Raw genomic sequence first — 13,338 nt, forward strand, 5'->3', positions numbered from 1 at the left:
GCAAGGCGACTGGGTCAGAGTATCTAAGAAACTGCAAGGCTTGAGGGTTGCTTTCTGTCAGCAGTGGTGAGAATTTAGGAGGGACATACCAGCAACAGGGTGTTGGGAACCCAAGGTTCATCGATACACAAGGAAAACAAAGGCTATCCCGTTTGATCTGAGCCAACAGAAGGTCTACAATGGCACAAGTCACACAAAATTATAATGATGGTTATGAAAGGAAAGTGTTACTTACAACAAAATGCATCCCACTCTGCTGCATAGCTGCAGACCAGTTAGAGTGCCTATGATGACCGCTGTCCACCGTCGAAAGCTGTGGACATAAATTTGACACGTGCCACCACCTAAACATTGTTGCAGACCAGGTAAACCCCCTCATGACAGCGGTGTTCTCTGGTGGAAGTGTCCTCTTTCAGCAGGATAATGCACCCTGCCACACTGCACACATTGTGGTTTGAGGAACATGAAGAGTTTAAGGTGTTGTCCTGGCATCTCAATCCAATTAAGCATCTGTGGGACGTGCTGGACCAAATTCAATCCACGGCGGCTCCACCTCACAACCTACAGGACTTGAAGTAGGCCTATCTACTGCTAACGTCTTGGTGTCAGATACAACAGGACACCTTTAGGAGTCTTGTAGAGTCCAGGTCAGTGGGTTGGCGCTGTTTCGGCAGCATGTGGAGGACCAATATCTTATTAGGTGGGTGGGTGGTCATAATGTTTTGGCTCATCATTTAGCCTATATACTCAGTTGTGTAATAATATGGCTGCTATATGTCGTCCAGAAGACGTCACTAATGATGTGCATCGTTAAACTCATTGCCTGTTTTCCAGAGACCTCGTATTCCTCGGTGTGCACTTTTTCTGTGAACGCCTTTACGTAACCCTCATGGGCTCGAGAGCTGCACGCTATCATATCTGTTGATGCACTCAGTCATTCAGCTGCCTTCTCTTCTCATTGTTTTTGTCATATCTCTGTCTAAAAAGCATTGTCTTGTTTGGCAGTGTTTACTTCTACAAGCTCGTCTCTATCTACACTTCATTTATCATTCACACTTGAGTTATACACAAATTCTCTTGCTCTTGTTATTTTTCCTCCACATGCCCTTTTGTAAATCGTTCTGTCTGATGTACACACTCTGCTTTTACCGTATTCATTATATGTGACTACAGTCTGCCTCAGATCTCTAATCTCCCATCAATCCCTCGCAAGGTGAGAACGCTTCCCCACCTGTCAGCATCATGTCATGTCACAGTGACGAGACCAGATTGTTGTGACAAAGCTTGACAACCCGGGCTAAAAGCTTCTTTATCACGCCCGCGAAAGCACTGAAGGGGAGAATAACGAGAGTTTTGAATCCGGGACTGTGTTGCGACTGAATTATTCAGTTGGATTAGTTAACATTAGCAGTTTGTCAATAATTCATTCACCAGGAGAAATGTGGTTTCCAGGACAACTTGCATAACATAGTGTTCAGTCCCCTTTGGGCAACTCATATATTTTTAGTAACATAGATAGAGATGCTCACTTGCACTATTAAAGAGAGGGGATTTAAAAAAAAAAAAAAAAAAAAAAAAAAAGTCATGAAGGGGACATGAAGCATATGATCTATATTATTAGTTGATCAAATAGTATAATTTTTAAGATGTAAAGTATAAAATGAATCCAAGGCAGCGTGTGTTAACTGTATAAGATCAGAACTAAGGTGTGGCCAAATGTTTGCAAATAAATAAAATAAAATGATGAGCAAGTCAGCTATAAAAGTGAATACTTAAAGGATTAGTTCACCCAAAAGGAAGCATCGGAGCACAGATGAATCAGTGTGTCGAATCTGCTGTTTGGAGCGCCGAAGTCACGTGATTTCAGCTGTTGGCAGTTTGAAACGCGATCCGAATCATGATTCGACACACTGATTCATTTATGCTCCGATGCTTCATGAGGCAGTGTTTTCAAATCGGCCATCACTAAATAAGTCATTATTTTGGTTTTTTTTGGCGCTCCAAAAATATTCTCGTCGCTTTATAATATTAATATTGAACCATTGTACTCACATGAACCGATTTAAATATGTTTTTAGTACCATTATGGATCTCAAGAGAGGAAGTGTCCATTGCTCCCTATGGAGGCCTCACGGAGCTATCGGATTTCAACTAAAATATCTTAATTTATGTTCTGAAGATTAACGAAGGTCTTACGGGTGTGGAACGGCATGAGGGTAAGTAATAAATGACAGAATTTTCATTTTTGGGTGAACTAACCCTTTAAAGGATTAGTTCACTTTAAAATGAAAATACCCCAAGCTTTACTCACCCTCAAGCCAACCTAGGTGTATATGACTTTCTACTTTCTGATGAACACAATCAGAGTTATATTAATGAATATCCTGATGCATCCAAGCTTTATAATGGCAGTGAATGGGACCAATGAGTTTGAAGCTCAAGAAAGTGCATCCATCCTTCATAAAAGTACTCCACGCTGCTCCGGAGGGGAAATAAAGGCTTTCTGCGATGCGTTTGTGTAAGAAAAATATCCATATTTAAGAAGTTATAAAGTAAAATATCTAGCTTCTGCCAGCTGTGTCAGTTACGCTTTTTTCGTAAGTTGAATACAGAAGGCGTAGGATGTAGTGTAAGCGTTTTGAACTGCAAGAGGTGTTACACTTTCTTAGTAAGTTGAATACGGAAGGCGGTGTCCCGGAAGCTAGATATTTTACTTTATAACTTCTTAAATATGGATATTTTTCTTACACAAATGCATCGCTTCACTTCAGGCCTTTATTAACCCCCTGGAGCCATGTGGAGTATGTTTATGATGGATGGATGGATGTACTTTCTTGAGCTCCCTACTCATACGTTCCATTATAAAGCTTGGATGCGTCAGGATACTTTATTAATATAATGCCGATTATGCTTATCAGAGAGAAGAAAGTCATTTACACCAAGGATGGCTTGAGGGTGAGTAAATCTAAGGGTAATTTTCATTTTAAAGTGAACTAATCCTTTAATATGTTTATGTACTGCACATCGTATTTAGCGAGTAATTTTTATGTTAATACAGTAAAGTTCTTAGCTATCAAAAATTACTTTGGCAAAGAACTTGCAAAGAACATGTAGTCTTTGCTAACAGACTTGTGGAAGGGCCCTTCGTGAAGGGATTCAGCTGTTCACTTTCATTTGGAACAACCCTACAAATGTCATCCCTTTCTCGAAGTGCCCTTCAAGGGCGCAAAAACGCTGTTTGGACTTTCGCCCAGAATCTCACCTGAAGCAGTAGGACACACTACTGTTTTATGAGTAATATGAATTTGTACACTTTCACATATAGTATAGAAGTAGGCATAATCGGATGCAGTGATTGTTTCATTCAGGAATTGAACCATCTTTATGAGTGAGTCACTGAATCATTCACTCAACTAATTCGTTCCAAAACACTGATTCATTCAAGGATCATTCATTCTGTGTGTTGCGACAGTTTAGAACTATATTCTTTGGACACATTAGTAACTGGTAATTGTGCCCAACAACATGTAAGTAATATTAACCTCTTCTTTAATGAACTGTTATATAAAAACAATAAGATGAAATTGTGCTGCTGTTCTTCATTGTATGATGCTGATTAATTGTTTCATTAAAGTTAAGGCAAGCGTTTTAAGTGTTTCACCTTAACCTAATTGTTTTATTTGGTTTTATATGACTCAGATGTGATTATATTGTTTACTGTAACTGTTAGACTATTGTTTAATTATTAGTTTAACCTAGATTTCTCCATGGGTGCCTCTGTTACGGAGACGGTTTTTGCTTCTACTCACTTCCCCTTTTTATTTAGCATTATGGGCGGTGCTGTGTCGCCTCATTAACTGGAATGTCAGATACAGTCACCCTTATCTACATTTATTGGTGACAGGATATGCAATTGACAGCCGCTTTGGTCCTGCAGAGCCAATCAACTCGCCCTTGCCTGGACTTCTCAAGGTTGAAGCTGTATCCCATTCATTTGCTTGCAGAGTTTAAACTATCATCATTCACCATTCCTCAGTTCAAAGGCTCAGAACACATCCTGACTCATTATGCAGGCCCACTGGAGGATGGTCTCAGTCTCACCTCTACTGCTCTTAAAGTAATAGATAAACCTTTCAATCATCCATTTCCCCTCCTTTTTCCAGTATCTTTGTCTTCTTTTTGCCTTTACAGAGGTTTGCGGTGAATTATTTTCTATTAATCCAGTCTTTTTTGTTGTATATAGGGTCTGAGGTTTAAGGTGATTCTTCTTTTGGCCAGTGATCTGTGTCGTATTCTCACAGAAAACTGAGAAACTCAGCAGAGCGAAAATCCTTCTTTCTGACAGCGACTTCTGTCAGGGTGTCAAATGTGTGCCTCTTAAACTGACTGACAGCAGATCCAGTCCCTTGGCACTGACTTCTTGAGTATGACTCACACACGATTTTTTTTCTCCACAGCCTTCAACAGCACTGACACTTTCTGTGGGTTAGTCTGGTAAATCATCCTTAAATCAAGTGAAAAGAACTACACTTATGGCAGCTCAAGGACTAAGTCACAGGCTGATCTAAATGGCCTCATTTTTCGGCTGCTCAGCAGAATGTGAACATGCACTTTGATGGATGCATGATGTACAAGGGCGCAAACTATTTTATATTCAACCCCAAGACTGCGTCCTCAAAGTCCTCTAAACATATATTTGATTAAATGTATATCTTTCCAAACATTGCGTAATCTAAAGTTTAACATATATTTGATTATATGTAAATAATTTCTATGATTGCGTCACTACATTTTTTAACATATATTTGATTCCTATGATTGCATACTCTATATATGATCATATAAATAATTAATCTGTTTACTTATTAATGTTATTAATAATTAATTGTAACTTAATGTTGTAAAATGACAAACTTGATCATTTTGAAATTAAGTAAAGGATACAGTCAGTCGGTCATTATCCCTAAATCACAAAAAAAATTAGTTTAAATTATTTTTTTAAATTATTTTATTTTTGAAATATTCTTATTTATTTTGTATTTTTATTATTGTTATTATTTTTGGAATATTTTATTTATTATTAATAATTTATTTATAATTATTTAAATAATTATAAAATGCATGCAACTAATAATCATCTTAACCTTTTAAAGTTTTTTCGTTGCATAAACTTTATTGTGAACTGTTCAGAAATCTAGTCATATTGTGCACACTGTAAAAAATTATTTTCAGAGCACAAATTAAGATTTTTGTTGAAATCTGATGGCTCAGTGATGCCTGCATAGCCAGCAATGACATTTCCTCTCTCAAGATCCATAAAGGTACTAAAAACATATTTGAATCAGTTCATGTGAGTACAGTGGTTCAATATTAATATTATAAAGCGACAAGATTATTTTTGGTGCGCCAAAAAAACAAAATAACGACTTATATAGTGATGGCCGATTTGAAAACACTGCTTCAGGAAGCTTCGGAGCGTTATGAATCAGCGTGTCGAATCAGCTGTCACGTGATTTCAGCAGTTTGGCGGTTTGACATGCGATCCGAATCATGATTCGATACGCTGATTCATTATGCTCCGAAGCTTCCTGAAACAGTGTTTTCGAATCAGCCATCACTATATAAGTCGTTATTTTGTATTTTTGACGCACCAAAAATATTCTCATCGCTTTATAATATTAATATTGAACCACTGTACTCACATGAACTGATTTAAATATGTTTTAGCACCTTTATGGATCTTGAGAGAGGAAATTTCATTGCTACCTATGGAGGCCTCACGGAGCCATCGGATTTCAACAAAAATATCTTAATTTGTTTTCCGAAGATTAACGAAGGTCTTACGGGTGTGGAGCGGCATGAGGGTGAGTAATAAATGACATCATTTTCATTTATGGGTGAACTAACTCTTTAAATCAAATTTCAATGAACTCAAAATTTAAAGGCAACCAGGTAACTTTTTAAAGTTAAACCAATAATTGTTTTTTACAGTGCATGTTTAATTTTTCATAAACTGAACATAGCCTAAACTTAAACAAGCATACAGAAACACAAAAAACAATGATAAAGTAGACATAAAAAGCAAAAAAGAGTATTTCAAGTCAACTTTAGGAACTTTGAAAAATGACTTCTATAAATGCTCTATTTTCTCTTCTGTCCACAATCTACCACTATTCAGTTTGCGTTGCCTAGAGAGACTCGTACTTTAGCGACGCTCCCTGGGTTTACCAAACGGCAGCTGACTGGATGTTGGAGGACTGAGAAGAGGAGGAGTAGTTGTTGCAGTAACAACATCCTGGATATTGGAGCCTGGCGGCGCACACGGCTACAGAAATAAAGGAGAAACGAAGACGTAAGGGAGGCGGTGGTGGTAATCGCGAATGTTTCAGAGCATAGAAGCAGGGACATGAACGTGAACCTGACAACTTTCAGGCATTAATTGTGGATTTACGGTCTATGGCGCCGATTTATCCAGAGGCACCGACAAGGTGATGCAGCAGCGGCATGACGGGATCAGTCCGCTACAAGGCTGCCAGCTGAATGCCTTTAGTGGAGGAAAAAGGCGCAGCACACGTCCAGCGCAGGCCGGCTTGATCTTTTATTAAAATAGGGCATTATGTAGATAGGATCACCCAGCGGTTGCGATACACCCATGGTTTACTTTCATTATTGTGTCGGCTCTTGATATCGCTCTCCAGTTCAGAGACGCTGCCACGGCATCAAGCGGATCAGGCCTGTGCTGAAACGCCGTCCGCGCGCTCCGCGATATTTACCGCTGTAAGCGCATGATGTGACTGGAACTTTTATCGTTAACATGCAGAACAAAAACTCGTAACATTGTGTTCACTATCCGGTCGGACAGTTTTCTTCATGTTTACCTAGGTTGCGATGCTATTTTGTCTTATCAAACTGATTTTTTCGCTATCGATAACGTATTGCTAGTTTAAGATAAATACGCCTAACGGGCGGCGGTGAGGGCGGACTCGCCGTTCATCGTGAAGATAACGACACGACCCAACCCGCCTTGACACCGAGAAGCATTCGGATCAAAGCAAGGATCATGGATCAGAATGATAAAAAGACCCTCACGGTATGTGTGCAAATTTGTTTCATCCATGCATCTGTAAAAAATACTGGCTGATATTAAAGATAAGACCGGCGTTTGAGCATGAACCGCTTGATGTGGCGCTGTAATCAAGCACTTGTACAGGTGTCACATTGTCATGCTCAAAGTGTCTCAAAGACAGTCTATATGACGATTTTAACATATTTGGCGCATGTTCATTAATATGATTGTTGTTTTGATATAATGCTGATCTCGTTTGAATGGATATTCGCATTTGCTGGTTTGCTAACCTGTGTTTGACATGAATGTAAAGCTTTGCCAGAGCGTGATATAGTCCAAACCAGACCATCAAATAAACAATATTTTAAGTAGTTTTGGACTATAACGTCTGCTTGGACGTCCTCGTGCTGAATTTTTGTCTTTAAATATGTACGTTTGAACCAAAGCCCTTGTTTTGCCCTTTTGTTTTTAGCCCTTTTGTTTTTAGCCCTTTTGTTTTTAGCCCTTTTGTTTTTAGCCCTTGTTTTGGAATAGTAATCGTAGGGAAAAGGTCTTGATAAGTGGGTTAAGATTCCTTTCTTAATCCTTACAATTAAGCAATATCACACATGCTGGAGTGTTACACAGTACTATAGCTAATCACATTCACAGCATTGCTTTTATTCAGTAAAACCGCACAGTTGGGTGTGTAATATTTATAGAGTTCAATTTAGTGTAATTAATATCAAGTAAGTTGCGTTTCAGACAAAATTTGACCGATTAGTTGGTGTATTTCTTTTCCACTAACAAAAATAGTAAGCCAAACCACTAGGCTTTGCCTGTCACCATGCAAAACGGACTAAAAGCTGGCCTAGGTCAGCGTATTTGAGTGGAGTGGAGCGACACAGATTTCCTCTCTTGGCTCAGAAAACCTCTCTCCGCATCCAAATCAGTCTACTTTCCTACAATATAGTAGGTGAAAAACAGTATGCGAGATGAGTAGTATGTCCAAATTTATAAAACTGTAAATGAAATTACCCGACTGACCTACCACTTGTGATTTTTGTTTGATGAACACTTTACTATCCCATGGGGCCATGAGACAGGCGTTGTGAATGGCAGTGAAGTGATACAGCTGACATTGGTAGGTCACATGACAACATGGCAGATGTAGTACGTCAGAAATTCATTCATACTATGGAACATACTTTTTTTAACACTCTTGAAGTTTCAAACCAAATGTTATACCTACTAATATTAAGTATGCAAGGCGGTGTCAAAGTAGTACACTAGAATACCACTCTTACTATTTTTGCTCTATCTATTGCTACCATCAAGTGCACATAGGAAACTTGTACCTTTTATTGTGATTTCACAAATTAATATATATCAAATTCAAATATATTTATATTAGTGTTTCAAATTGACACTCTGCAACTTGTGTATCATCTAGAGTTCAGAGTTTTCCACTTATTCATATGCTCGTAACTCTTAATTGCGATATTTCCTACTCCACTTGAAGGGCACATATATATTGCAGAAATAAAATCCCAAATTACTTCTAATCACTATAAAATGACTGCTAGTCTAGAACCGAGGAATCGAATTAGATGGCTGGAACTATCTGTTGTTTAATAAAATTTAGACTCATGTCCTTTCTGCTGCTTAATATAATTGCCATGGAAACTGAAGTTTATTTTTAATGGCAAGCTTCTGTTGAATGCTGTTATGACAGTCAGTATCTGAAAATATCTTTCTTTGTTTTCAGAGCAAGTGGAATCAGTTGTGATCTACAAGACACCTCAATTTCTATGATAAGAAGACATTCGACGGTAAAGCTCCCCTTTACCGCAATGAGATAATAGTGTGGCTTACACAAAAACAACCTTGACACTTATCCCACCATATTCCAGTTCATCATCAAAATATGACCACGCCGGCTCTATTGCCACTCTCGGGACGTAGGATACCTACCCTCTCGCCAGGTGCCTCCTCATTCCCGCATCACAGAGCCACCTTACGGCTCTCCGAGAAGTTCATCCTCCTCCTCATCCTCAGTGCCTTCATCACCTTGTGCTTTGGAGCGTTTTTCTTCCTCCCGGACAATTCCAAACACAAGCGCTTTGACTTTGGCTTGGAGGACGTGTTGATACCGCACATCGAGTCGGAGAAGGAAGCGAGGCACAGCAGCAGACAGGTTATACATGGCGTGGGAGCTCACGATGAGCATCGGCACAGGTGAGATCTCAGAGATGGCTTTATTACTGTGATGATTTATTCGCAAAACAAATTGAAATGCTTCTATGCAAATCTATGCGTGAGCAAAAAAAAAGTCATTTAAAGAAAAAGGATTGTTTGAGATTTTTTCTTTCTGTTAATATTATTAATCTTACCATGCACTTTGTAATTGGAAAGCGGCATACCGCTAGGTGTTTCATGTCTATTTCATGGCAGGTGGAAAAAGCTTTAAATGTATATTCAGTGCATATGTTGTTAATGGCCCTGTGACGTCTGAAAGCTTTTTTTATTCCCCCAATCCATAGCAGTGAAGTGATTTAGAGTCTGAAATCTTTGGGAATGTTTTTTTTATTAGGCTTCAAATTCAAAAACTTTCCAAGATAATTTCGGAAAAGTGTATGTTAACTGCAAGGCAAAGAACCACAGTACTCCTACACAAAAAACAGACACTCCTTTCAGTTTTCTAAAAATATTGCATTCTGTGATTGATGTTTTTTATCATCTACTTTTTTCTCCTAGCAATACTTCCAAAATTATAAAAGGCTTTTCTTCTCCACACAGTCAGTGGTTCGGCTCTCTGTGTGGCTCTCTGTTTCTCTCTTCAGTTGTGCACCACAATTCATTGAGAGTTTAAGTGAACTTCGGTGAAAGAAAGCGCTTTCTGCTTCTTTGTTGTTACAGGGGCCTCTATGTGTTGTTTCTGCTCTCACCATTGAGCTGCTGCTTGTACTCTGCCTTAAGAACCAAGCCATGGCTTACTGATGCGTTGCTTGCTGGGTTTAAAATCTTGTCTAAATAAAAAAGACTACATGCGTCAAACCAAGTGAGGTTTGCGTGCAACTTCCAAAAAACAAAACAAAACAAAAAAAAGCATTGAATCTTTGACTCTAATGTTGTTTGAAAGTCGCATGACTTTTTCCCTGAGCAACATAAGATGTTATCAAAATGTCAGCTTATTTTCTGTGCATCCAGTGCTTTAATATCATAGCAGTTTTCCCCCACGCTTTTTGCAATACAATACTTTCTTGCAGTGATAAAAACATTTGATTTAAATGCAGCTCGGGTGTTTGTTTTTTTGTGGTCACCCAAGCTTTCATTTATGGAAATGTATGGCACATTTCATGTGGCAAATGCTGACTCTGTCTCAGCTAGGCATTAGTGTGACTGAGGACCGTCTTGAAATTTTACCGGCTGGATTGAACAGAGTCTCTTAAGCACACTAGAAAATAAACCTGCTGAGCTGATAGACATGTATATATACTGTCAGACATTCTGCATGTGTATATATACTGTCAGACATTCTGCATGTATATGTGTGTGTGAGAGACAGAGGCCCTGTTTCAGTGTTGGGGGTGATGCATTACAAGTAACTTGAGTTACGTAATCAGATTACTTTTTCCAATTAACTAGTAAAGTAACTCGTTACTTTTTCAATTTACAACAAAATATCTAAGTTATTTTTCACATTTATTGACTGAGAGCTCTCCTGTCCCCAAGTTGAGAGGAATAAAGTGCAGAGGTGTTGTGTGTGCCGCTTTGTGAACATGATGGTTATTGTAGTTCTACACTAAATTTAACATGCATTTACTCATCTCACTTGCAAAAAACATTCAGTAATCCTCAAAATGAATAAAAACAGTGAAATGGAATCTCAGAATTTGCTGCTGACCTTCATTGATCCAATTCAACTATACTAATAAACAAAAAATGATTACTTTATATTTAGAAATAAGAACTTTCTTCTCCTGTATCCTATTATTTTGTTAATCCAGAATGGCGGCACAGCTGAAAGGTTTGTTGGAGCTGCGCCCTTTACTGTACAAGGCATAAATTTGCATTTCCTTCATTATTCATTTCACTTTTGGTGTGAAAGGGCCTTAAGATTTTCTAAAAATAAAACTTTTTTGTTGTAATTAAAAAACAAACAAGCAAGCCCAACCCAGGTGAGAAGTAGTAATATAACGCATTACTTTTCATAAAAAGTAACTAAAGCAATTTGTTACTTTTTTTTAGGGAGTGACGCAATATTGTAATGCATTACTTTTCAAAGTAACTTTCCCCAGCACTGCCTTGTTTACTCCTGGTCAGATGCATTTTGGTCGATCAGAAGTGGATGATGCTAAATCCAGCTGTAAACAGTGTCTAAAAGGTTTTGAGCTTGTCCACTTTCGACCACTTCCAGAGGTAGTTGAAAACGCATTTGACTGGATTGCTTTCGTACGTAGATTAGACTCTCGTGGTCAAATGTGTTCGAACTGCCACAAAAGACCCCCGTCTCTCCACCTACTGACCTAATGCGTAAATATTATGGGAACTAGTCGGACGACATTTAAACATTGTCAGCTGAAGAGCCAAGTTTAATTTGAAGACATACCAAGCACATGGTCTTGCGGCTGTCAAAACAGTAATTAAATCTGCTGCTCTCTGTATGTTTTGTATGTATGTTACATATGAACGCTCTCCTTTTGCGTTAATTTGTAAATTGTGTGAGCAAGCTGTTATTTCATCCCTTAGATCAAAAGATCTGAAAATGCCCATACTTCTGGCCGGCCATAGACCCTCCCTTTGAAGAAATCACGACAGAAGTTGTTGAAACTTGAAAGTGGACAAAATATTTGGATTAAAACTAAAGGTGAAAATGAGAATGTGTCTCCCTCGTCAACTTGTGACCAAAACATATCTTAATACCAGTAGGGTTGTAGTAGTATAGAAGTATGAGGATATACAATTATCATATCGTGAACATTTGCTTATCTATGCTTATTTTATATTGGAAAAAATATAAACCAGACTATTCGTATGCAAATTCTTTCCATTTGATTGCTTAGACTTTCATCTGTAATCTCTATCCCCCACCGAAAAGAAGTTAAAATTTGCTAAATGGGATTATTTTGGATATTGAAAAAAAGAAATCTTGATTGTCCTCGATGATTGATATCCAATTTGCAAAAAATATGGATGCAAAGTGGCTGCAAAAAGAAAGAAATGCGTAAGATGGTGCATAAGATTTAGTGTTAGGATTATACAACATCAGCAATCACAGACATTCACATTAAGACTGGATTACACTTTTCAGAGCACTGTGGAGTTTGCACAAAAAATAGTATATAATTTGCTCTAAAAATTTTATAGGGGTTGTCTGAGAAAAAACACAGACATGGCAGATTAGGATGATATTCAGCACTCATTTGAAATTGACTTATGACATTCTATGACATGAAATTAATCTCAATTTAAACAATCTCATGGATGTGGCTATTGTGGTTTGTGATCATAGGAGCATCAGCTTCTGCAGTAAATGTGGTGTGAAATTGACATAGTCCTTTTATGTTTAACCGCTTTAAATGCTCATTGCCTGCTGTGCACAGTTGCTCTGAAGCCGTGGTGCCACCGTCATCGCTGCTTGCAGCTATATTTATTATTATTATTATTATTATTTGTTTTTATTTTTCTTTCTGCTGATTTGATTTCTAAACCTACTAAACATCATTTGATCTGTCTGTTCTGAACATTTGCCTATTCCTCAGACTGTAGTCAAAAAGCTAGACACACTACACAGGTAATGGGATCCTGTCTGCTGCGGGATGTCTCCACATGTTCAACCACGTTTTTTTAATGTTCATGGTGACCATGTGATTTGTCTTCAGTTGGCATGGTTGTGCTGTTTAATGTGATGATTTGTAAATATGGCGCATATCATAATGACAGTATATATTTAGCTCAGTGTCTTCTCTGCATCTTAGATGAGTTAGTTGCATTTATTTATCATGTTTAGTAAGTGCTCAGGTGGCACAGTCATATTCCATGCTCCATTTTCCCCATCAGACAAGCGTGATGGTAATAAATAGGCATTCATGCTTGCACATACAGGCATGTTCACGTTCTCTCTGCTGTTATCATCATGCCCCTTTCATTTAGCTTGACATTCACACAAACACATACAACAGCTGTTTGACACTACAGTCATGAGGCATTGTCTTAGATGTCCAATTGAAATAATTAGCATTAGCCCTTCAACTAATGAAAGATGCGTGTGTGTGTGTGTGTAATTGAAT

At 38.2% G+C, this 13,338-nt stretch overlaps 1 protein-coding gene across 6 annotated transcripts in view; it reads left to right on the forward strand.

The window, feature by feature from the left end:
• The first annotated feature begins 6,309 nt into the window (after positions 1-6,309).
• The window catches only part of man1a2 (mannosidase, alpha, class 1A, member 2), a 103,952-nt gene continuing 96,923 nt past the window's right edge, over positions 6,310-13,338 (forward strand). For 5 of the 6 annotated variants that reach the window (XR_010897214.1, XR_010897211.1, XR_010897212.1 and 2 more), the window contains exons 1-2: positions 6,310-7,090; positions 8,814-9,283. Coding sequence is in view for 2 of the 6 variants with exons in the window: in XM_067410695.1 (XP_067266796.1) it covers positions 8,973-9,283 (311 nt within the window). In the remaining 4 variants the exon portion in view is untranslated. Of the gene's footprint in view, positions 7,091-8,151; positions 8,190-8,813; positions 9,284-13,338 lie in introns of all 6 variants that reach the window. The other variant, XM_067410696.1, reaches the window with a different exon arrangement.

This window comes from Chanodichthys erythropterus, chromosome 14 (assembly GCF_024489055.1).
Source record: "Chanodichthys erythropterus isolate Z2021 chromosome 14, ASM2448905v1, whole genome shotgun sequence".
In the NCBI taxonomy this organism is placed as follows: domain Eukaryota; kingdom Metazoa; phylum Chordata; class Actinopteri; order Cypriniformes; family Xenocyprididae; genus Chanodichthys; species Chanodichthys erythropterus.